Here is a 24,276-nt window from a genome sequence, read left to right as displayed (position 1 = left end):
AGCCTATCTGCCATATTTCTTTTTCTTTTTTAAGATTTTACTTATTTGAGAGAGAGAGAGCACACACAAGTAGTGAGAGGGGCAGAGGGAGAGAGGGAGAATCTTAAGCAGGCTCCTCACTGAGCACAGAGCCCAACATGGAGCTTGATCCCAGGACCCTGAGATCACAACCTGAGCTGAAACCAAGAGCTGGATGCTCAATCAACTGAGCCATCCAGGTGCCCCTATCTGCCATATTTCTTAACCTCTCCTTTATAGTTTTCTTTTAGCTCTGTGATGTGTTCAAGCGATTCCTCAGCTCTGTTTTCCAAATCTACAAGTGTCTGTATCGTCTGCACCAAATCCAGAGTTTCTCCCACACGTAGACTATACTTCAATGAAGTATTGTTTGGGGCTGCTTACATTGTCATGTTTTGGCTTGCAGCTTCTTTGCTTCCTTGTCCTATGCTCCCTGCTCGACCTGGCTCTGCCCTCTTGGCATTCCTCAGTTACTCCCAGTCACCTATGTGTCCCACATGGACTCTGACGACCCTGCACTGCTCTCCTTCCCAGCTCATTCGCTTGAGCTGTGCAGCTTCCCATCTGCTCAGGGCTGTCTGTTCTCTCCACTCTGGGTCATAGGACCACAGGGCTACGCTCTTGCCATTGTTAATATTTCACTTACCATTCCAAGACATCAGGAGTTGAGGAGGTAGTGGTACAGGGGTGCTCATTGCTCTGGTCCTAGTGCAGGTCCCTAGGCATGCCGACAGGGAGACCTGCCACCTTTCCCCCTCCACTGCAAGAGCAGGCTTCCACACTCAAAGCTTTGTCTTAAATCTTCAACCCCATCACATTTCAAGTGCTGGCAAGTCCTCATGTCCAGCTGCTCGGGTTTCTTGTGCCCACAGAATTCATGATCAGGTCAGGCTTCTTCTCAGGTAGGGAGATCCAAAGTCAGAACCCAGAATGGACAGAGACTCTTTGCAGATCCATTGGGTAACAACTCTTAAGAAGTCCTGAACTGATTTCCCACAGACCCTAAGTAAAACTGAGATTTGTTGCGAAGGATCTGGCCTCCTCCTCTATCACCTGTTCTTGCATGAGAACTGCCCTTAAAGTGTTGTACACATTTTTGTTAGTGAGAAGCAATGATATGTTTCAGAGAGCTCTATTTTGGTTGGAGAGCCCCATTCCTACTACCCAGACTGTGATGTTCCTCCTCTGTAGGTCCTGAGTGCAGTTAGCAGACCACTGTGATGGTGGGGTGGATGGGTGAGCTTCAGCCTGGAGATGCTGTTCTTTCTACAGGCCTTGCTCTATGCCCACACCCTGGGGAGCTGAGTCAGTGCCTGGCTCAACCTGCACAGGAGAACCCGGTTCCTGCCCACTTGTCTATGGTTCCTTTTCTTCATGGGAAGGGGATAGTTCAAAGTGGATGGAGGGGTGCAGGAAGGAAGAGAATTCTACTTCCAGGGGTTGAAGTTGCTTCTGTGTCCTGTCCTGGTTTTTTTTTTTTTTTCAATTTGGATTTTTATTATTTTAAAAAATATTTAAATTTAATTTGTCAACATATAATACCCAGTGTTCATAAAAATATGGAATGCTTCATGAATTTGTAGGTCATCCTTGTGCAGGGGCCATGCTAATCGTTCCAATTTTAGTATACATGCTGCCAAAGCGAGAACTCCTGTCCTGGTTCTAATTATGATTATAACCCTCAGAACTGAGGCTTCAGTGTCAGAGCTCCATGGTAAAGGGCTGCTGCTTCCCTTAAAATCATAGGCCCATTTCCAAATGAATGTGTGCAAAAGAATTGCTTGGAAGCTTGTTAAAAATGCTGCTTCTCTGACTGCTACTCCAAGAAGTTGGTTCAGTGGGTTGGGCCCAGGAATTGGCTTTCCCTCCTACGCACCACAGGAAAGTTTCTTTCTGGTTCTTGTTACAGGGCAGTCTCAACGAGCCTTGGTCTCTGCTCCATGGGCCCTCATCCCAGCATCCAGGCGCAAGGGGTGGCCCTTGCCAAGACAGGCCAACAAGCTGGACCTGAAACAAATACTTCTAGTGATTCTGGACCACACCTTGAATAACAAACACTGCCTGAAATACTTTTCAAAGGCCAGTCAGTGTGGAGGATTAAAGATCGTTTCTGGCAGATGAACAATTTCATGATACATCTAAGACCTCCAAAGATAATAACCTTTATTCTGCTAATTTCCTGGGGTGGGAGTGGGGTTCACAGAGTCTCCCTTATCATTTGATTACAAGTCATATGATACCAGCAAATAACACCTGCTATAATATAACTGCTCAGCGTCCTTTACTAATAAGATTACAGTTCCTGTTTATTGAACTTTTCTATGTATCTTATTTCTTCTACTACGATACAAACAGGATTCCACATGCCCTGGCTTGATGCTGGTGACAGGAGCTCTGGATGACCTGGAAAAACTCTTGATCTTCCGGCAGCTGTGGAGCAGGCCCTGGGGACCCCAAAGCAAGCTTTGCTCCTGAAGTAATTAACTCATCAATATTGGAAGTGCTGCAAATATTTTCTCCCAATCTGTCATTTGTGTTGTACTGTGATGTTTTCCATCATACATAAACTTTCAATAATTTTTGGTGGTAAAACATCACTTCCCGTATTGTATCTTTTAGGTTTTGTGTTTTGTTTAAAACAGAGCTTCCCACACCAGAGGTCTAATAATACCCTGTATTTTCTTCAATGAATTTTGTAGCTTAACTTTTTTGGTTTCTTCCCTCTGGAACTAATTTTGGTGGAAACCGTGAGCTACAGATCTAACTCTTACTTTGAGGGCCGGTTGTCTTAAAGTACTATTTATTAAGCAATCCATCTTTTCCCCACTTTAAATACTGCTTTCATCCTGCCAAATTCTCATCTGCCTGGGGGTCTGCTGGACTCTGCCTTTTGTTACATCTGCCTGCCCAACCCCACTCCAGGTCAGAGGGACCACTCCCGGCACTTGCAAGTTCTTGGGGCAGGCCACGTGCCTTCGACCCCCGCAGCGCTCCCTACCCCCGACTCACCATCATTCAGAATGTGTTAATATTCTCACATATTTTACTCTTCCAAATGAACTTTAGAACTCATCAAATCCCCAAAGTATCCAACTGCATTGGAATACATTGAATTTATGGGCTGATTCTGAGAACCGAAGTCTCTACAGAAGCATGTCTATCGTGTGTGTCCACTTACAGAACTGACTCTCTTAGATTTTGTATCTAAGATGTTCTATTGTCTGCAAATGATGACAGTTGTAACTTCCTTCTCCTTTGCCTGCCTGCTCTCCTGCAAGGGCAACAGTACCAGGGCACTGCTAAAAGGTAGTACGTCCTTGGCTAGCTTCCAACTTGTAATGGGATGCCTGGGGTGTCTGACTCTAGAATGTCAGTAACTGCTGGTTTATGATAGAAGTTTATCTAGATTAGGATGTTCCTTTATAATCTTAACTTACTAAGATTTTTAATGAGGGATAGATCTTAAACTTTACCAAATATTGTTTCAGCATCTATAGAGACTATCAAAAACTTTTCTCTATTAATTGAAGCTGAAATGAAGGCTGATGAGTAGTCATACTGCCTCCTAATTTATGCTACATGTCTCTAGTCTCTGTGCCAGGATTCAAACACTTCTGTAGAAGAAGGTATCAAAAGTGAAGCTTCATATCCTGACTATAGGGATGGGGCTGAAAGCCTTCTCAAATTGCTCACACTCATGGGCGCCTCAGTTCCTTTCCAGGGAAAGGAAGTATGCCAGACCAAATGCCCCCCAGGATGGGAAGGAACTCCCAAGGGACAGTGGTGTGCAGAGCACAGGAAGTGAAGAGGGGTCAGATAGGATGGAAGAGCCCCCACGTCCCTGCCACCATCCCACACATCAACACACAGACCGACTGCCCATGATGAGATGGGGGTTTTGGTATCTGAAGTATTCTATGACCTCTGGCCATGAGATGATCTCTACTAAGTCCCTTCCTGCCACACCACAGTCCCTAGCAGGGCGTGCAGGCCAGGGAGCACTTGTGGTGGAGTCATCACAGGAAGTAGGGATTCCTCTTCCACCCCACTGCTAAGCCTGGGTCCCCATCCCCCACCTCCCAGCCGTCACTCAGCTCCTGCTGGTCACATCAGGACAAGCAGTCCCTACGTAACCAGAGGGCCCCCCCCCCCCCAGAGCCAGCTCTTGCCTACAGTTACTGTGGTGCTGGGCTGCTACCCACTCAGCCTCCCCTACCTGTTTTGATTCTGATTCCCCTCCATCCCATTTGGGGAGAAGGGTGGATGTTCGAGCCTGTGCCCAACTGGGTGCTACTCAAAAGTCAAAGCAGATGCTGGCACCCCCCACTCTGGCCAAGGGCCCTCTTGTCACCTTCTCACTAGCGTCTGCCCTATCTACCCGACACTGGGTTTGGGGCTGCCACTGAACACAGAAGCAAGGATAAAAGAAAATGAGGGCAGAGCCCAGTGTGTCACAGTTCTGAGAGGTAGATCGGGACAGGATACCCATCTGGTTTGTCCAACCCGACCTTCTGTAAGAGGCAGTCTCTGTGGATGAACTTTCTTTTCAGGCCACAGGAAGCCCTAGCCCAAGCGGAGGCGAAAGGTGGCAATCTCCATGGGCTCCAGGTAGACATCAGTGCTGTTGGAGGGTGCGGCCAGTGGGTACAGTAATGTCAGGGAGGTCGGCTGCAGGAAACCTACATCCAGGCCATGGAAGAGGCTCCCCAGGGCTGCCTGTGGAGAGGAACATGGTACAGGGCTGGGCTGGGTGCCCACGTGCTGCACGATGTGGCTCTTCCTCTGCATGTCTCATTACCTTTCAAAAAACCTTGTGGAGGCTCTGGCCCCTGTGGGCAGCATGGTGCCTACCTGCACTTGTGAGTCTGTGTTTGACCTCAGGGGCTCACTGAGGTCTGCTCAACTTTGCAGCCAGCCCACGGAGGGCAGAGGAGGAGGCACTGGACTGAGCAGGAGCTCCCTGTGCACAGCGACTGCGTCTGGGTCCACTCTGGCCTCCAGGTGCCCAGCACAGGCCGTGGCTGGGGAGCATGTACCAGACTAGCTTATACCATGAAAAGAGCTTAAGGACTAGCAGCACCAGGCTTCTGGGGTTTTATTTCTGGTGTTTTCTACCTTGTCTGACAGCTGCCCCTGCTATCAGGGCACAAGTTCTCCAGCTGTTGGGCCTCGCCAGGAACTCGCCCCCCCCCCAGGCCTCGCTTGCTTTAAAAACACTCATCGGTGGGATGCCTGGGTGGCTCAGTGGTTGAGGACCTGCCCCTGGCTCAGGGTGTGATCCTGCAGTCTCAGGATAGAGTCCCACATCAGGCTCCTTGCCTGGAACCTGCTTTTCCCTCTGCCTCCATCTCTGCCTTTCTCTCTCTCTGTCTTCCTTAAATGTAGATTTTAAAAGATTTTATTTATTTATGATAGACAGAGAGAAAGAGAGGGAGAGGGAGAGAGGCAGAGACACAGGCAGAGAGAGAAGCAGGCTCCATGCTGGGAGCCTAACTTGGGACTCAATCCCCGGACTCCAGGATCACACCCCAGGCCAGAGGCAGGGCTGAACTGCTGAGCCACCCAGGGATCCCCTCTCTCTGTGTCTTTCATGAACAAATAAATAAAATCTTTAAAACAAACAAACAAAATACTCATCGACAGCTTCCCCTTTTCTCTCCCAAAAAGGTCCTGGAGGGCCCCCCACCCTCAGCCTCGCCCTCATTTTCCACCCTACTGCAGTCTCCTCAAGCTCCCTAGCCTACCCAGCCTGGTGCCCTGTTTCCCTGCCCACACCTGGGCCCCACCCCCATCACCCGGGCCCACCTCCCCCTGGCCCTGCTCCCCATGACCCCACTCCCCTCTCCAGGCCCCACTCCCCCGGACTGCCCCCCCCCCCGTCCCCTCCCCATTCCCCATGGATGTCCCTCCCCCAGGCCCCCCTCTCCCAGCCTTGCTCACCTTGCCTTGGCTTGTGCTGCAGTTGAAGCCCAAGTTCTTGGCCTCAAGGCCACAGTCAAAACCCTTGCGGTGTAAGATGAGTGCGGTCTCTGCCGAGGGCAAGGCATCATCCTGGTGACAGACACACAAGGGGTGGGGGGTAGGGTGGTGCTGGCGCTGCTTGGGGCTCCCAGAGAAGCAGAGGGCCATCCCCAGAGGGCAGTACTGGGACCGGAGGCGCTGGGCAGAGAGGCCCAAATCTATTCCTGGAGGCGGAGGCTGCGCGGATACTCACCTCGGCCTGCAGGGTGCGCAGGTTGAGCAGGTGGAAGTCACAGGGCAGAGAGGAGGCCAGGGGATGAAAGGAGCGCAGACCAGGGCCAGGGAGCTGCCTCTTGGCCACAGGCAGGGCAAACACTGGGATATTCAGGTACATGGAGGTCAGGTGGCTGAGGAGGGACGGGTAGCTGCTGGTGTGGCCATCCTGGACCTGCAAGTTTGGCCGGAGGTGTGGGTGAGGTGGGGGGCGGGAGCACACCCAGGTGGAGCAAGCTTCCCCAGTATGTCTAGAAGGCTCCAGGGCCCTGCACAGCCACTTTCCATCTCACACAACTTAGAGAGGACTATTTACTAGGCCACATCTCCTTGGCCTTTGGAGGTTTTTGCTGATGTGACACTACCCTGAGCACCGTCTCCCATCACAGATTCTCAGAGTGGAGGATGGGAAACAGACAGACATGTGCCTCACACAGATGATGGACAGAGTACCCTGAGTAATCCCGCAGTTCTGAGCACGGCCCTGTGTCCAAAGCACTGGGCCTGGTCTTCGGCCCAGGGGTCCCCACAGTTGTGTCCCCAAGGACTGCCGCTTCGGTGGCCAACCTGGACTTTCTCTAAGGCGGCCTCTTGTCCATATTCCGGACTTGTCCCTCATGCCACTCTCCTTCCAATCACCCAGAATCTCTCACTTACACCTTCCCTGACCTCTGTCCCCCACTCAGCAGTATCCTCACCCCTACCCCACCCTCTCCCTACTGTGGCTCAGTTCAAGCCACCAACATTTCTCGCTTGAGTGGCCTGTAGACCATCCTCCACCTCCAGTCTCCCTGAGGATGCACCCACTCTTGCTGCCAGAGCGACAAGCTTAGGGCAGGGCCACTGTCGGGGTCCCTCACTGGCCTCCAATAGAGTCCAGACTCTCCTACCAGCTGTTCCAGGCAAACGACCTCTGACCTCATGCCAACCTAGCAGTGGCCACTAGAACTTTCTGCAGAGATGGAAATACACTAAACCAGCACTGAGTATAGAGTAGCTGCTAGCCACCTATGGCCACTAGACACCTGAAATGTGGCTGGTATGAATGAAGACCTGAATCTGTTATTGTATGTAGTTTTAATTATTTCAAATAACCACATGTGGCTAGAAGCTATGGCATGGATAAGCCACTCTAGTCTGGCTGAGTGAACTCAGTGCTATTCCCTGGTGTCTCCTACCTTGCCCTGTACCTTGCTCCATGTGATTAGATCAGACCTGCATTCATCACACGGCAGTGTCTGGCTGACACGTCCCCCGGAAGCTGTCCTCCATCCCGTGGCTCACACCATTCTCTCCCTTCTCAGTACCAGAGAGCACATTCCTAGTCTTACACACACAGCATATCCCCCACCCCTCCGCCCGAGCAAAGTCCTAGAGAGTAGGGCCAATAACGCAGGTGTTTATGTCCCTCTCAGGCCTTAAAGCACAGCAAGTGCTCACTATCTCCTGAGCAAGTGGGACTGAGCCCTGGACACGGGAGCCCAAGGGCAGGCTCTGTCGTCCGCAGGCTCCAACTCCAGTTACACCTTGCTAACGCTAGTCCGACACCCCATTGCTGGCCCTTACCTCAAGGTTATTGGTCCTGCTGCTGTGAAAGATCAAGTCCCTAAACATGGCTGCCAGTTTGGAGAAAAAGCCAGGCTGGTGGGGGCAAAGAAAGCCATGAGATGAATGGGCCTGGAGCAGATGGGGTCAGAGGACACGGGGGTGGGTGGGAGCACAGGTGACAGGAGGCTGTGGCAGACAGAGGTGCCAGGGTGCGGAGTGTCAGATACACCCCCCACGCCCCAGGAAAGCCCTACTCTCACTACCCCTGCCCACCTCTAGCTCTGCTGCCCAAGGGACCAGCCTGACCTGGTTCCCAGTCAGGGAGGCCCAGAGTTTACCTCACTGCCCAGGGTTCGCCGTTCCAACAGGAGGCGGAAATGGTTGCAGGTTCTTTTATTGTCCTTGAGCCCTTGGCCCAGACCCCGGTTGTCATCTTGCATGAGCCGTCGGTCCAGGATCACCTCCAGCTGGCCTAGGGAAGTCAACTGTGAGCCCCCGGCCTGCGACCCCCACCCCCAAGCAGACAGTGGGCTCTGGAAGAAGCAGCCCAACCACAGGCCCCAAGGGAACAGCCTGGTGAGCTAACCGGAAGTGGAGCTGCTCAGGAGAGGAAGAGTTACGGGACCTGGGGCTGGGGGTTGAGGGAAGGGTCAGCAACACAGAAGAGGAAACGAGGTCCAGAGAACACAAGCGGGCACTGGCAGTCTCCCACCCCCAGGCTCTGTGCCTCAGGACCGAGGGCAGGCCCAGGAGTTCAGGCCAGGAGCCCTATCTGGACTGCCTACCTAAACACAGCAAACAAGCCAACACAACACTGCCCTGGATGGCCCATGGCGCCGGCTGCAGGGGCCCCAAGCTAGCAGCATGGGCAGACTTCATTGTGAGTAGAACACAAGCCCCATCCCCCCGCCCCTGTTCTACTCCAGGACAGACTCCAGCGCTGCCGCCTCATCTGTCACCAGGAAAGCGCGGACGACAGGCAGATGGCAAATCAGTCAGAAGCTCAAATTAGGCATCACTGAGCGCTGTCCTGGGGAAAAGACATGGCAGGTGACCGCCTAGGCCTTCTTTGTAAAACAGACTTGGGGAAGGGGCTCACTGCAAAGCTGACATATGTTGAGGTGAGGATTTTCCCCAGAACCTGTTTTTTTAAGAATCTAGAGGGAGTCCACTCAGGTAGCCCTATCCATCTCCCCAGCCCAACTGTGACTCCTGTTGTTCCTAAGCCTTTTTACCTAGAGAAACTTTTTGGGGGAAAATATACCAAAGTCCTAAAATGGACCCCTGCATATGAAACAATAATCTCTGAGCACACTATTTCCCAGAGGGCAGAGAGAATCAAGTGGGGACACTGGGCTCAGCTGGCAATCGATGGCACAGACAGAGCCAGGCAGTCTGACAGTGGGATGATCCTGGGTGGAGGGACACTCCTTCAGCAGGGAGTCAGGCTTCCACTGCCCTAGCCACAGCACCCCCATACAGCCTGGACCAGGCTCTCGGCTCAGCCCCATATACAAATGCTCCATCCCAAACATGGCAGATCTGAAGGCCTCAGAGGCCACCAAGGACTGTTCACTTGACCCTGAGAACAGGGGAACTGCCTCAGCTTGCCAACAATGCCCAGCTCCAGGCCAGTACTCTTCATGGCCTTGTTTTAATTCTTAAGAACACCATTCTCTTTTTTAACGATCTTTAGTAGAAACAGTATCTATCTTTCTCCACTGCTAAATTTTTTAAAATTTTATTTTTAAAATTTTTCTTTAAAGCAAGAAAGCAAGAAATAAGAGAAAGGAAGAGAGAGAGAACCTCAAGCAAGCTCCATGCCCACTGTGGAGCCCAATGTGGGGCTCAGTCTCACAACCCCAAGATCATGACGTGAGCCGAAATTAAGAATCACTTAGCTGACTGAGCCACCCAGGCACCCCTGCTAAATATTTCATTATAAACATCAAATGCACTTTTCCAACAGTCCTGCTTCCATCCCTGGCCAGGAGAAGGAGGCTGAACACCTCAGTTGCAAATCACCATTCAATACCCTGGTGCTTCTTAAAGAGACCCAACAGGACCCCCTGCCCCGGCCCCTCTGCATGTGACAGCACATGTCTGCCTTCCTGCCATGCCCGTGTGTGACTGGCAGAAGTTGTTAATGTTCTCCAAGTATGGAGGTGATTGTGGACTGGGGAGGGATGGGGCTCCCTGAGAAGAGAGGCCTTGGGGCAGAAGTGGGCTCTACTTCATCCTCTAAACTTCTCAGAGCCCTGCTCCCCACTCACCATCGTGCAGACTGGAGACACCGAGGGCCTGGGCAGTGTGCAGTGTGAGGCGGTTCTGCGCATCCTGGATGTAGGCCATGACTGGCATGGGGTAGAAATTGGCCTGCAGAGGCAGCTTCTTCAGATAGCGCCGGGGCTGCACCTGGAAGGGGGAGACCAGTGGATCAAGGGCATCCAGGCACCACTCAGGCCCAAGGGGTCCCGGGTCTGAAGGAGTCCCTCATCATCCTCGCCTCTGATTCCTCTTCCTCCATGCCCAGTGCATGTGGTGTGTGGGCCCAGGGCCCCAGGAATCACCTGAAAGCCATTGAGGTCCGTGAAGAAGGCACCCTGGCTGTCAATGTCTGTGTGGATGCGCAGGGCCAGCTCCTTGTTGATGTAATCCCGGATGTCCACCAAGGACGACATGTCCAGAGACAGCCCCTCCACCCCTGGGCATAAGAACAGACAGAGCATAAAGAGGCCTAAGGGATGGGGCCAGGAGAGGCTGCACCCAACCCTCTGGCAGCCCCCAGCATTTCTGTAGGACCTTCACTCCAAGAGAATTAATGCCATCCCTGTCTCAAATGATCCATTTGTTGGGAACAGACGCACAAGCAGAGACCAGCAGAAGGACGAGCGTGGCATAGCCTGTGCAGCCCTGACCTCTGTTCTGACTGTCCTCATCTTCAGGGCTTACCTGGCAGATTATATATCCGGACCACCTGGCGAATATGCTCGTAGTATGCCACCACCTCCGAGAAGAAAGGGCCTTCAGTGACACGCAGCACGGGGGGGTCCTTGGGGATATAGGGCTGGGGAAAGAGCAGGCGACAGCTAAAGCCACAGCACAGAACACAAAGCGGGGAGGTACCAGCCCAGCACTGGTAAAAGTACTTGTTTCCAGCAGGATCTGGCCTGACACCCCTGGCTGAGCTGGCCCAAGGCCCCAGGTGACATTCCTCAGCCCACCCCACCTCCAAGAGGCAGCCTGGGCAAGGCCCCTGGCAGGCAGAGGTGACCCTCTTCACTGCCTCAGTTCCTGTGGTTTCTTGGACCCTCTGTTAGAGGGCTTCCCAGGGCCTGCCAGGTTTCTGGAGTCTTTAGGGTACCTGGGCCTCCCCATCAGGCAGGAAGAGGTAGGCTCCACTCTTGTCTTTGGACGCGCGGGTGCCATAGATGAGGAACTCCATGTCCACCCGCCGTTCCTGCTCCTCGTCCACCCTTCGGATGCTCTGCCAAAAAACACAGCCCTGACCCCTGGCCCCACACCAGCATGTCAGGCCTGCCTCCTGGGAGGGCACAAACTTTCCCAAGGAGCCAGCCCCACTTCCCTGTGCTGTCACCCGGAGCCAAGACGGTCCAGTCTGAGGCCTGCCGCCAGCGAGGGGGTGGCTCAGCACTGCCCCCCCACAGGGCATACCCTCCTCAGCCCCTGCCCCGGGCCCTTTACCTTGAGGAGCCCGGTAAGGCCTGAGAACCAGACCTGCATGTAGCGGTTGCTGAGGGCGAAGTCACTGGTGCCAGAGTCAATGACGCGCAGTGGGAAAGCGTCCTGCCTGCTGACGGCCAGTTGACGGCCATGCAGGTAGACACGCACAGAGGAGGGCAGGGTGCGGTGCCCATCGAGGCCCAGCTGCAGCTGCAGCACGCTGAGGCCCAGGGCCGGCAGGCGGATGGGCATAGATACCTGCTGGCACAGACGGGGTGAGGAGGCATGGCCCACGGCATGGGCATTCGTTCTGGGCACTCCAGACTGGAATCCCAGGCCTGCGCCACTCACTCACTGAGAAGGTCTGATCGAATCCCTATACCTACTGGGGCCTCTGTCCCCCACCCCCGAAAGTGGAGGTGACCTCACTTGCCTCTGGTCAGACTTTAGGAGTCTCATATGATATCTGAAAAACTACGGAACGGGAAGCACGCATTAAGCCTTCAATAACTACTTGCTGAGGGATCCCTGGGTGGCGCAGCGGTTTGGCGCCTGCCTTTGGCCCAGGGCGCAATCCTGGAGACCCGGGATCGAATCCCACATCAGGCTCCCAGTGCATGGAGCCTGCTTCTCCCTCTGCCTATGTCTCTGCACCTCTCTCTCTCTCTCTCTGTGACTATCATAAATAAATAAAAATTAAAAAAAATTTTTTTTTAAAAAATAACTACTTGCTGAAGGAAGGAATGGAAGGGCAATCCAGCCCCCACTTTTACTATTCCCTTACTACACCCAACTTCACCTTCCTTTCAGGGATGGACTCAAGTCCCAAGAGTGACTGTTCTCTGGGCAGCCCTCTCCCTAAGAACCCCCTCCCCAACCTGGGTAATAAGCAAGAGGATGGGGAGCTGGTGTCACAGGCAGAGTGAGGCCCTGGGGAGAGGCCACAGGTCAGCACTGAGGGTTGGGGCCCAGCTCCAGGGCCCCACCTCACCTGGCAGACGTCAGAGACCATGTCGGTGGCAGAGCTCCAGTGTGCACTGATCTGCACAGCCAGGGGCTGGCCCTCCTCTGAAAGGACCCGCACTCGGGGCGAGCTGACCAACAGAGACACCACGCTCAGCCGCTCCTGTTCCAGCGGGTTGAAGAGTACCACATACCTGCGGGCAGAGGCGGGCTCACCTAGGAGGCCACTGTTCCTGGGCAGTGGAAACAGAACAGCAGCCAGGCCAAGAGTCCTGCGGCGCTTGGACAGATGTGGGGGTGAGATGGTGTGGGGAGCCAGAGCGGCTTCACCTCTGCACCTGGCCTGGTCTGGCTTACCTGGGTGAGGAATCTAGCTGGATCACTGTGCGCTCCGGCAGTGTGTCGTGATTTAAGCGGGTTTCATCCTAGGATTAAATGGGTGGGGAGGGAACAATCATCACAGGGTTTGGCCTGGCTCAGCCAAACCCTTGCTGACCTCCCCCACCCCTGACTGTCCTGGATGTGGACCACCAGCTGCACTAGGCACAGATCTTTCCCACTAGGACAGGAAGGGAAGAAGAGCAACAACCTCAGACCATAGTTCTTGGATGGGACTGCACGCGCCAGAGAACGCCCCAAGCGGATTGAGAAGTGGGGCTCACCATTTGGAGGAAGGGTGCCTCAGGGTCGAAGTGGTAGGTCTCCTTGTCCCCCAACACCAGATAGTGAGCAGCATTGATGATTACTTGCTTCAGGTTGACAAGGGAGCGCAGAAGCCTGGGGGAGTGGGCAGAAGCAGGACCATGGAAAGGTGGCCACAGACCATCCATCTCTCTAGGAGGAAGAACCCTCGGCAGGTCTGCCCACTGACTGCCCAGCATGGCCTTTAGGACAGGATCCGACCGGGAGGAGAGGGCTCCCACCTGACGCCATAGTCGGCCACAACTGCCTCTTTAGCGGTGCCGGTGATGGCATCGTGGTGCTGGAAGAGGCCCAGGGTGCGCCGAGCTTCCGTCAGAAGGGCGAAGTTAGAGAGTGGGTACTGGCTAGCCAGTCCAGAGCGGCGGGCGTGAGCTACAGCCAGGCTGTACAGAATCTCTGCCCCCCTGCCCAGAGAGAGAGGTCAGTCTCTGCCCATACAACTCCCAGGCCCACCTTGCTAAACTCGCCATCTTCTTTCTACCATGTCTCTGCCGGCCTTGGTCTCCAAGCCCTTCTAGTACATTCTGAGCCAATCTAGCTCCTCCCAGAGGCTATTCTACCCTCTCTAGCCTATAGGGGTGGGGAGTGAGTCTCACCGCAGGTGGGCTTCCAGGACCCGATCCAAGCTCTTGTAAAAGGGCCGCGAAGTGTAGTAGCCTGTCCAGTAATGGTCCTCCCGGTCCGCATAGGAGAAGAAGTCCCCACTTAGCACAGGGAACCCTGGAGGCCGGGCCCCTGGCTCTACCCCTGTCTTCTTGTACAGGGCGTCGAAATAGTCAGAGAGGGTACCAAACTGGGCCTGTGGAGACCCCAAAAACCCACTCCCATCAGTTCCAGAGTTTCTAGGAGTTGTGGACCCCCAGGGCTGTGGCTGGGCACTAGGTGCAGGGATTCTGCTCCACACAGGCAGTCACCCCACGTCCTACCCCGCTGGACCCCTCACAGAAGCTGGGGAGCCTGAGAAGGAATTCTGACATAAAAGGGAGACCCTACCCAAGAGTCAGGCACAGACCCCTGCCCTGGGGCTGGTAATGGGAGCAGCGAGCCTCTCAGGCCAAGCTGCAGCACTGTAGAGGGAACCCTCTCCACCAAGCTCAGCGCCCCCTCCCACCTGCACATGGAGGTCAGGCTTGCTGTTGAGGAAGTCAAAGAGCCGCTGGTAGTTAAAGAACTGGGCATCCCACTCCTGGGGCTTGTCATATCGGAAGTCGTCCCCCAGAGGCACCAGGAGGACGTTACTTCGGAAGAGCCGGGACTTCTTGCGATACTGGTCCAGGAGCAGTGCAGCCCTGTGGGGAAAGAGGCCCCGGCCCAACGAGGGGTCTCAGTGGCGGGGGGGGTGGGGGCAGAGCCAGCCCCAGAGACCCCCTGAGCACACCCACCAAGGGGTCCCTGCATCTGTGGTGTGCACACCTCCTGGAGGGGGAACCTGTCCCCGGGAGCCCAGAATTCTCTGGATGCTCCTGACAGCAGGGGGCTGTCTTTGTACGCTAGCTGCTGTTTCTGGGTTTGGCTCCCTCCCAGAGCTGCCTTCAGACCCGCAGGACCCCATACCCCTCTCCCCCCACGGTTCTCCTTCAGATCCAAGCCGTGCCACACTCCTCTGTGCCTTCCCTCCTGGCTCTGCAAGCCCAGCCCCTCCATTACCCAGCGGTTGTCCAGCAGCCCCTGGGCCTATGGCCCTCAGAATGCAGGGCCCAGCCCTGGATGTGAGAGGCCAGGGTGGATGGCCAGACCCCACCCTTTGGCTGGCTTGGGGTGTGGGTGCATCAGTGGGGGTGCCTCTGAGAGCCCCACGGTCATCCCTGGAGCTAACATCAGCCACCATGCATGTTCCCATGCACTCGGTTCATGAAGTTCGGCAAGTTCTTTCTTCTAAACTTTTCTATGCTCTTTTCTGAGGCTAAGGGTAGGACCTTACATTGACGTTGAATAAATCACATCTGGTCAGATTCGACCCACATCACACACCAGCTGTTGACATCCTTTGGGATCCTGATTCTGACACTCCAGCTTCACTTTGCCCACCTGGTTAGCCTCATAGCACCGAAGAGCCCAGAATCAGAGCCAGACTATGCCAACTTCACATGTATTAGGCTGAGTGACCCTGGCCAAGTTACTTAACCTCTCTGGGCCTCAGTTTTTATAAAATGAGAAGAACGTTTATACCTACCACCATGATGTTATGAGAATTAAAATGAACTAAATGAACTAATATATATTAAACACTCAGAACAATCCTTGGCACATAGCAAAAACTATAAATACACATTTGTCATTTTCTTTTTTAGCCATGTTACTAGTAAAATCAATAGAAAAACAGAGCCTTGCAGCCTTTCATTAAAGCCTCTTTCTCTTTTTAGACGAACCTAGTAATTGGCATATTACTGATACCATAGTTCAACCAGTCACTAATCTACTTAACTATGCTGATCCAGCTGATACTTCTTTACTCTGTTCTCAAGAGAAGATTCCTCCAATACCATTCTTCCCTAATTTATCAGCCTAGGGAACCCTTCAAAGGAGAAAACAAAGTTACTCTCATGACTTGCTCTCTGCAAACCTGAGCTGGCATCTGAAGTCCACAGCTGCTGCTTTAAGAAAAACCCTGCCCTAACAGCTCTAGATTCTTGCTTAGAATCACTATTGAGATTTCTGGGTTTCAGAAACAAAAGACCACTTTCTTTCCCCTTTGGTCACATGTTTCACTGCCTGGACATCATGGAAATCAGAGCACTGCAACACGAAAACCAGTTCAACTTGTTATATTCTCAAGGCCAGTTGGTTCTGGCTAACCCTCTGTTCTAGAACACTCTCAGTCTGCCCTCTCCCAGGGGCATGGACTTCAGCAACAAAGATATCTTTGGGGGTCCCTAACGACCCTCAAGGGACAGTGTGCCTTCTCTGAGGCTGGGGGCTCTTGAGTAGGACGAATGTGCATCTGAATGGGGTGCTGGGTCCATGAGCACTGGGGGTCCTGGTCAATCTCTAGCGAAGGCAGGATGTCTGCACTAAAAGAAGGCATATTAGGTAAAGTGCATGGAACTTTATCTCTTTTGAGAATTATTCACTGCTGAGTCAGCCAACTGGCTCTGGCTGGGAAACATACTCATTTGGGAAAATAAAACCATTCTGGAAAAGGTGGTTCCTAAGGGCCATTCTAGTTTTCTAGGAGGCTCTATAAAGGAGCTGCCACCCTAGTGGCTGCAGATCTGAACTCAACCACTGAGCCCACCCCCCATTTCACAGAGGTACAACCTGAAGTGCCTCCGTGCAGTAGAGTCCTGACCAGGGCCAGGTCTCCTGGGTCCTCTATGTGGTAAAAATGGCCCAGCCCAGGCCGGGGACAAATACCTCTCGGCCACGTTTGCCTCTGTGATCGCCCGAGGTGGCACCTTCCAGGGGCAGTTGATGCGTCCACCAGGCAAGCGTTTGAAATCAAACTGGCAGCAGATCTTGGGGTCTGGGCCACAGGTATGGGGCACATCATAGCTGTAGAAGGGCATCATGTGGCAGAAGATGTCTGTGCTAGAGTCTGAGTCTGTAGAAGACACACCAGGCAGTCAGCCACCAGCAGGCAGCCAGGGAGCTGGGCATGGGGATGGCGGCAGGGTGAGGATCTGCCCCAGCTACAGGAAGCTCTGACAGAAGATGAGGCCTGAACCAGACCTAAGGCTGCAGAAGATGTGAGGTGAGGGGTGAGGACACAGAGCAGCTCTGGAGCCCACAGGTCCTCCAGCACGTGCTGTGCTCAGACCCTCAGTATAGAAAGCAGGCCCTGTAGAGGCCAGAGGTCAGTGTAATCCCCAACCTAACCTGAAGGAGAGGAGCACTTCTGGCAGTCTGCACCAGTGCTTGCTGGTCCGCTCTAAGACACTGGGTCTTATTTCTCATACCCCTGCCCTTCCCCAGTGAGAACTACTCCTGTGACCCCTCCACCCTACCTGGTCTTACCCCAGGTCTGCCTCCACATGAACTCCAGACTGTGGGTGGAAGCAAAGTGCTTCTTGATGGCATAATGCACCCTCTGAATCAGCATGCTGGTCAGGTTGGCACGGCGCAGCAGGTAAGGGATGGTGGGGCTGTAACCGAAGGGGTCCACAGCCCAGCCAGAGCGTGGGGTTGCACCTGGGAGGACACAGGAACCAGAGGTCCTGATCACCTCAGGACCTGGCCTTCTGGGCCTGGGAACCCAGCTCCCTTCTTACCATTATGCCAAGCCCATGCTAGTGGAACCAGTCCAGAAAGAAACCACCCAGTGCCAATTCCTGTGCCTTACAGGACCCTGCTGTCCCCTGGGCCCAGCTGTGAGGGCAGACCCCCATTCCTGAGCCCAGACTCACCAAGGTTTTTCTCCAGCCACTGGTGTCCCTCGATGAGCTGGTCAATCAGTGCAAAGTAATGGGAATTGGCCTCATCTGGCATCACCCAGCCTCCTGTCACAATCTCCAGCTGCCCATTTCCCACCAGCCTAGAGTGAAGGACTCACTCAGCATGCAGCAGGGAATCTCTGCCCAGTCCTGTCAACCAGGAGATGCCAGGACCAGTGTGCACCAGCCTCACTAAGTCTGCTCACCCAAACCCAAGACGAACTGAACAAATGTGCAACTGCTTCTCCTTCCCTACAACCTCCATGCTGGCCCAGCCTACCTCTCACTGGACCTCCATCTGCACTTCCGAGGGCCAGGCCTCATGCTCCTTCTTCATTTGTGCAGACACCTTCACTTGACTGATTTCTCCTGACACCAGTGACCGTCAAACCAGTTCCTGCCTTCTCACTCTCACCCTCTCTACTGTCACTCCTCCCTGCCCCACTTCCCCCTGTGTCTCCTTGCCACCTGGGCACCCAATGCTTGGCATCCAGCTGCTCTGGCACTCATCCCAGGACCCAGGCAATAGCTCTCCCGATCTTCCCCAGCAGGCACTGGCCTTCGGACGGCTGCTTTCTTTTGGGCATTGATGTTTTCCCACCACTTGGCAAAGAAGGAGACTTCTGCCCAGAGGAAGCGCCGCCGGGGGTCCTCCTGCAGTTTGGACACCATGCTGTTGAGGATGTGCTGGGTCTGCTCTGTGTAGTACTTGTCAAAGGTCTTGATCCAGCCTGGGGAGCCAACACAGGGTTCCCTAAGGATGCCAGCATCCACGTCTGCCCCTCACTTACCTTTGCCATCAGAAAGCCCCCTGCACAGCCCAGCTCCCGGAGCTCTGCTGGGTCCTCACCTGGATCATTGTGGGAGTGTGGTACCACGAACACCTGCAGGTCTTCAGCATCCCAGTCATGAGGGCTGTAGGAGATGTCGAAGCCTTGCTTCCATACACCGCCATCCACATTGTCAAATGGCAGCTCCTCTGATATAGTCAGCATCTGCCAAGCCAGAGAGCAGCTCAGGACCCATCCACAGCCACCAGACCTCCCTGCCAGCACTGGCCCCTACCTGCAGCTCTGGCTTCTGGCCTCGGCCCCCCAAAGCAAACTGGCAATCTTGAGGGGAGATGGAGAAGAAGCTGGGCCGGGGCTCTGGCGGCACCACCCAGGAGCCATTGGCCATGTAGTAGGGCAGCAGGGCAGGCGGGCCCTCTGCGTTGGCTGTCAGCTCCAGCACAGAGTCCTTGATGTGGCTAATGATTTCATGGTTCTCCTCCAACAGCTGCTCCAGCTGCTCAATGCGGTTCTGTAGCACAGAAATTTGGCTCTGCAAAAAGACCAGAAAGCAATCACCCACAGCTCCTTGTGCCACGGGGAGGCTCTCTGCATGGGGCCCACCACCCGAAGCCTGACTGTGATCCTTCCTTCCTCCTATGCAGGCAGAACCATGAGCCTATAGGGCTGGACAGGCTCTGGTCAGATAAGAGAAGATCTCCAAATCACTACAGAGGACTGCAATCCACTTGGGTGGGGAGTACTCGCATGCCTATTCTCAACAACTGGTGTGGCCTATCTGGAGCACTGCGCTGACTAGGACTGCATCCGGGCTTAGTGGGAAAGAATGCTGCAATCCGTTAGCACTGTCTGCCAAGAATTCAGGAGGACGGAGTGGCAGTACATATTTCTCCTTCCTTCTTTCTTTTTGCTGTCATTATGTTTATCTTTGGGCTTCTAGAAAACCTGCCAATTGGGAAGAAATGCTCCTCTCCTGGGCTGACACTGAGTCTCAACCCAAGCTCAGATGACTTGTATGTGAAGAGACCAGCAAGCAGGCATGACTCACCCGGGGGAAGTTCCCACCATTCTGGTGACGGGTGGGATCATGCTGCACTCGGTCCAGCATGAGGTAGAGTGAGAAGACGGCCACACAGAAGATAGCAGCCCCACACACTGTCACCTGCTTTTTCAGCTTCATACTGGCCCCCACATGCACCTGGTGGGAGGGACACCATAAAGGGCTCCAGCAGGCAAAATCCCTCTGTTCAGTCTTTCCACCAAATGCGCCCCAGGAGTTCCTGAGTGCTACTCTCAAGGCATGCTTATTTGCCTGACTCCAAAGGAAAACACATCTCTAAGCATCAAATCCCAACACTGGCTGTGGATCCTCCTCTCTTGGCTGAGACACAGAAAGCACCAGAAGCACATGTGGAGCTGGTCCTGTCTGGTTCTGAGGACAGCTCTGCCCTGAGGATGCAGAGGATGCTCCTTCCCAGGGTAATGCCATAAAAAACACGCCCGGCTAACAAACTTCCCAGCTCTGACTCCAGAGTTCTCCACATGACCTCCTGATTCTAAATAGTCTCCCACAGAGCTTGCCTACAAGACTGACACAGCCAGTCAGAGGTGGGTGTCCAGCCTCTTTGGCCACGTGCTTCTAGTGAATAAAAGTGGTATTTAGTCTGATTTAAAGAAATGGACAGGAAAGCCTTTCTCTCTGCCCTCTTGGAGCAGAATGTTGCTTGCAGAAAGAGCCCTGGCACAGCGTCGCTCTTTTTCTCATAAGAAAAAACAGAATGAGTGTAAAAAGCAGCAAGGGCAGCTTAGGTTTCTAACATAAAGCAGGGCCCTGCGTCTATTCCCGGCTAGCTCTGACTCCTGCAGTGGCTAACTTTCAGCCTTTGCTTCTAGAGCGCTTGGGGAGACCCCCTGAGAACCCGGCAGCGACTGGTGCCCAAGGTCCCCTGGCCAGGGAGAGGCTGGGCACAGTGGCTCCGCAGTGGGGCGACTCCAGAGGGCGGGCCAGTGCCGCTGTCACCGCCCGCGGGCCCCCACTTGCCTGCTCGGGGGCGGGAGGCCACTAGGTGCGGGGCCGCGCGTGGGCGGAACCGCCGCTCCGGAGACTGGCTCCCGCCCTGGGCCCGAGGAGCTCTGTCGCCTCCGCGCGTCGTGCCCTACTTAGAGCGATCTGATTCCTCTCAGAAGCCTCCGGGCAATATTTTTAGCCCTTGGAGGTTGGGTCTAGGCCAAAGTGGGTGGAGCTGCGGGGAGAGAGTCGGGTCACAGGGTGGGGAGGCAGGCACCTGCCACCGGTCTTCGGTGGCCCGCCGGCCGGCCGGCCCAGCCCCCTCCCGGCCCTCCGCCCGGCCGCGGCCCTCGCCGCCCCTCCCGGCCCCGGGGACCGCAACGACAACGGCCGGGGACGGGAGCGCGGGCAGCCTCCGACCCGAGGCACCGCTTGCGCTCCTGCCCCCCAACCCGGCCGCGGCCCGGAGGGGGGAGGCGGTGGGCAGCCGGCGCCCTCCCCCGGGTCCGCCCGACGCGTTACCGTCCGCGGCCGGCCTCCGCGCCGCTCCGGGCCCCGCCGGCCGAGCTGCGCCCCTCACATCCCCGGGGACGGCGGCCCGCGCAGAGGCAGCGATGCAGGCGAAGGCGGGCGCCCGCCCAGCCGTCGCCGCCGGCTCCGCGCGCCGCAGCCGCGCTCCCGCGGGGCCAGGGCCGCCCTCGCGCTCCGCTGCGCCCGCCCCGCGCCGGCCCCGTCCCCCTCCAGCGGCCGCCCGGCCGACCAGCGCGAGGGGCGGGGACAGCTGCGCCGCGCCCCCTCCGCGCCGGCCCCGCCCCGCCCCCTCCGCGCCGGCCCCGCCCCGCCCCGCCCCGCCCCCTCCGCGCCGGCCCCGCCCTCGCCCGCCGGCCCGGCGCCCCCCGCGCGCTCCCCGCCGCCGTCCCGGGGCGCCGGCAGCGGGGCCGCAGTGCGCAGCCGCAGCCTGGGCCCGGCCTCTGCGCGCTGCGGAGCCTCCGCGAGGGGCGCGCAACTTTATTTTGCTGGATCTTACCAGCGTCAGCGCATTGCCGAGCAGTGGTAGAAAGCTGTCGCCTCCATTTCAGCCGCTTAACGGGGAAGCCCATTTTCCGGGTCCGCTCTGTGTCGCCCCAGGTCGCCGTAACTTGATGCAGTTGACGCCTCTCCGGCCGAGGGGTACTGCCCCCCGTGGGTGCCGGGCCTTGATCCAGATCCCTTTCCGCGCCCGCTACACAGTCAATAAGAGATTATTGTCGTGGTGGTTCTCCTTTCGCTGGGCACCTGGGTGGTTCACAATTTTGCAGCATCATAAACCATACCGCAGTGAACATCTCCATGCATTCCACATTTGTTTTCCTTTTATAGTATTACCTTAGGACGAATTCGCAGTAGTGAAGTTACCTGGCGCAGCACAGTGGCTAATAGGGCCGTAAGATCACCACTGAAGCTGCCGGGTGGGCCTGCCACATTCCTGTAGCCTCAGCTGGTAAGGAGATGACCTGGGCTGTAAGGATAAAGACCCACATAACTGAAAGTACTTGCCATCCTATTGCTCCTCCAAAGGATTGTGCTATCGGTTACTAACGAACGGCTGAGTATTGCTTACACGGGTTGTTTGATTAACGAGATTTATATTGTCATCTCTCTGTTCTAACTCCCATCTCTTTCATTCCCGCAAACACTCTTCTTGGTTTATTTACAAACTGAAAGGCCTGGTACTAGGGTGTTAGACCTAGGCTAGGTTCACGGTCCCGTATGTCTTTCTGTTTTGCTCTGTGTTCTGGGAAATTTATTTTCCAATTGACTTTTTCATTTTGGCAATCATAATTTTCAAGAGCTCTTGTTTGTTCCCTGATGATTTTGGGGGAGGGTGATTTTTTTATTTTTTATTTTTAAAGATTATTTATTTATTCATGAGAGATAGAGAGACAGGCAGAGACACAGGCAGAGGGAGAAGCAGGCTCCATGCAGGGAGCCCGATGTGGGACTCTATCCCCGGACTCTAGGATCACACCCTGGGCCGAAGGCAGATGCTCAACGGCTGAGCCACCCAGGCATTCCCAAGGGGGGGGGGGGTGATTTTTAAAAATTGAGGTATAATTTACAGTTTATGGTACAAGTCTTATGTGTGCAGCTTAGTTTTTTAAAACAGAATTTATTTATTCTTTTAAAAAGACACACAGAGAGAGGCAGAGACATAGGCAGAGGGAGATGCAGCCTCCCTGTGGGGAGCCTGATATGAGACTCGATTCCAGACCCTGGTATCATGACCTGAGCCAAAGGCAGATACTCAAACACTGAGCCACCCAGGAGTCCCTTGTTAGTTTTGATAAATGAATAGACAAGTATAATTACCACTCAGATCGAAACAGAACATTCCCATAACCCCCAAAATGTTCTTCTGTGTCAAGAGGTCAAGCAGTCTCAAAGCACAGCACAGTGGCTAATAGGGCCATAAGATCACCACTGAAGCTACCAGGTGGGCCTGCCGCATTCCCGTAGCCTCAGCTGGTAAGGAGATGACAAGTCCCACTGGATCCAGATAGCTTTCTACTTACATAGACAGCAAAAACAAGGCAAGCATGGTGTCAGCTTTCCCGAGTCAGAGACAGGAGTGAGCTGGAGGGACCAGAGGAGCAGCAAGGCCACGGGACTCTCTGTGGCTAAGCAGCCAACTCAACTACAATCAGACACTTTCATGGCCTGAAGCTGAGCTCTAAGTGGAGAGAGGGGCCAGATGGAAGGCTAGGAGGGAGACGAGAGGAGGCCTGGGGGCTGTCCCCACTCTGCCAGGCTGCTTATGTCCTCTAGCTCCAGTGGGGATCCCAGGCCACATTTTGCAGAAGGAATCATAATGTGTTCTGTCAAGACTTGGATGGTTCCGTGGTCAAGCCTCACCTTTGTGGCCTGTCAAGAGCTAAGCAAGGTTATCAGGATACTGGGCAGTAGCTGCTTCCCACAACTCTACTTCCTGCCACCCCAGCCTTTCATGTATCCAGCTAAGAATTATTTTCAGGAGCATAGTCACTCCATTGGAGAGCTAGATATACTTACTGGTGGGGGCTTGTACCAAATATTTCCTGTTTAACATCAGATGAGAGTGACCACAATTGTGCCTCCCAGTAGGATGATTAGGCCCACTTGGAGGACAGACCACAGTCAGGCTCCCTACTCGGAGAGCCAAACTGCTATGTCCCAGATACCACTGGGAATTGACCTCAGACCCACCCTATTTACAAGTCAAGAGATAGATCACTTCACTTTTCCTTATTAATTTGAGTGCAGCAAGAGGTGGTGGTAACCGTGAATATGCTGCCTTGACTGGCCAGCACAAAGCCTGGAGCAAAAGAATTGTCTATCATCACTTGTACTACAGAGTTTAGACTGGTTTGTATTTGGCAGGCACATATAGGCCTAATGTCCTCAGGCATAACCAGGACAGCAGGAGAAACACCAGGTTAGGATCTCCCAGCCCTGGCTGTTTTTGCTGCTGTAGGTTCCAGCAGCCTGGTTTCCTGGAGGTAGGGGTGATATGGGAAAAGGAAGAGTAAGGGGGACTAAATACAGGGTTTGAGTCTCCTCCAGCCAGCTGAAGCCTCTTTTCTCCCTCTCCCCAACCTTATAAACACTCTCTGAATGAGAACCACCTTTTTCTGGAATTGCCACATTTAGAAACCACACTGCTTTATCTCAAGGGTGTGCTCTATTGGGAGCTATTTTCAGTTGTCTACTTATCTTTTTTAGTTTCTCCTTTAAGAGTACCTTCCAGGGCGCTTGGGTAGCTCAGTTGGTTATGCATATGCCTTCAGCTCAGTTCGTGATCCCAGGGTTCTGGGATCAAGTCCCACATCAGGCTCCCTACTTCTCCCTCTGTCTTCCTGTTTCTTTTTTTAAAGATTTTATTTATTTATCCATGAGGGAGCGAGAGAGAGGCAGAGACACAGGCAGAGGGAGAAGCAGGCTC

At 54.4% G+C, this 24,276-nt stretch overlaps 1 protein-coding gene and 1 pseudogene across 5 annotated transcripts; both read right to left on the bottom strand.

Annotated features, from left to right (window-relative positions):
- Window positions 1-1,558: 1,558 nt before the first annotated feature.
- Window positions 1,559-21,712, bottom strand: MAN2A2 (mannosidase alpha class 2A member 2). Of its 5 annotated transcripts, XM_055326630.1 has the most exons (26): window positions 21,684-21,712; window positions 21,346-21,593; window positions 20,352-20,553; window positions 19,359-19,508; window positions 18,585-18,842; window positions 18,370-18,514; window positions 18,079-18,250; window positions 17,493-17,620; window positions 17,104-17,277; window positions 16,504-16,690; window positions 14,261-14,438; window positions 13,746-13,948; window positions 13,371-13,553; window positions 13,110-13,224; window positions 12,805-12,872; window positions 12,476-12,641; window positions 11,506-11,742; window positions 11,165-11,287; window positions 10,753-10,867; window positions 10,371-10,504; window positions 10,074-10,215; window positions 8,139-8,272; window positions 7,819-7,893; window positions 6,233-6,427; window positions 5,959-6,069; window positions 1,559-4,734 (listed from the first exon to the last, which is right to left on the bottom strand). In XM_055326630.1, the coding sequence occupies exons 4-26, from the start codon at window positions 19,488-19,490 to the stop codon at window positions 4,582-4,584; spliced, it is 3,528 nt and encodes a 1,175-aa protein (XP_055182605.1). In that variant the 5' UTR covers window positions 19,491-19,508; window positions 20,352-20,553; window positions 21,346-21,593; window positions 21,684-21,712; the 3' UTR covers window positions 1,559-4,581. The 5 variants fall into 5 exon arrangements, with proteins under 5 accessions (XP_055182605.1, XP_055182604.1, XP_055182608.1 ...); XM_055326629.1 differs by lacking the exons at window positions 21,346-21,593; window positions 21,684-21,712 and adding an exon at window positions 20,841-20,993; XM_055326633.1 differs by lacking the exons at window positions 7,819-7,893; window positions 21,346-21,593; window positions 21,684-21,712 and adding an exon at window positions 20,841-20,993.
- Window positions 1,572-1,663, bottom strand: LOC129510677 (U6 spliceosomal RNA; annotated as a pseudogene).
- Window positions 21,713-24,276: the final 2,564 nt, after the last annotated feature.

This window comes from Nyctereutes procyonoides, unplaced genomic scaffold, assembly GCF_905146905.1.
Source record: "Nyctereutes procyonoides isolate TBG_1078 unplaced genomic scaffold, NYPRO_anot_genome, whole genome shotgun sequence".
In the NCBI taxonomy this organism is placed as follows: Eukaryota; Metazoa; Chordata; class Mammalia; order Carnivora; family Canidae; genus Nyctereutes; species Nyctereutes procyonoides.
The sequence above is the reverse complement of the archived record's forward strand: the minus strand, read 5'-3'. Positions and strand labels throughout refer to the sequence as shown.

What these genes read in the sequence shown, in the direction of transcription:
- MAN2A2 (XM_055326630.1), bottom strand. Translation starts at nt 19,490, where the DNA reads ATGAAGCTGAAAAAGCAGGTGACAGTGTGTGGGGCTGCTATCTTCTGT. An exon ending in GTGGCCGACTATGGCGTCAG is followed by an intron (nt 13,225 to 13,370) that starts GTGGGAGCCCTC and finishes CCACTCCCCCAG; the next exon opens with GCTTCTGCGCTCCCTTGTCA. An exon ending in AGGCACCCTTCCTCCAAATG is followed by an intron (nt 12,873 to 13,109) that starts GTGAGCCCCACT and finishes ATTTAATCCTAG; the next exon opens with GATGAAACCCGCTTAAATCA.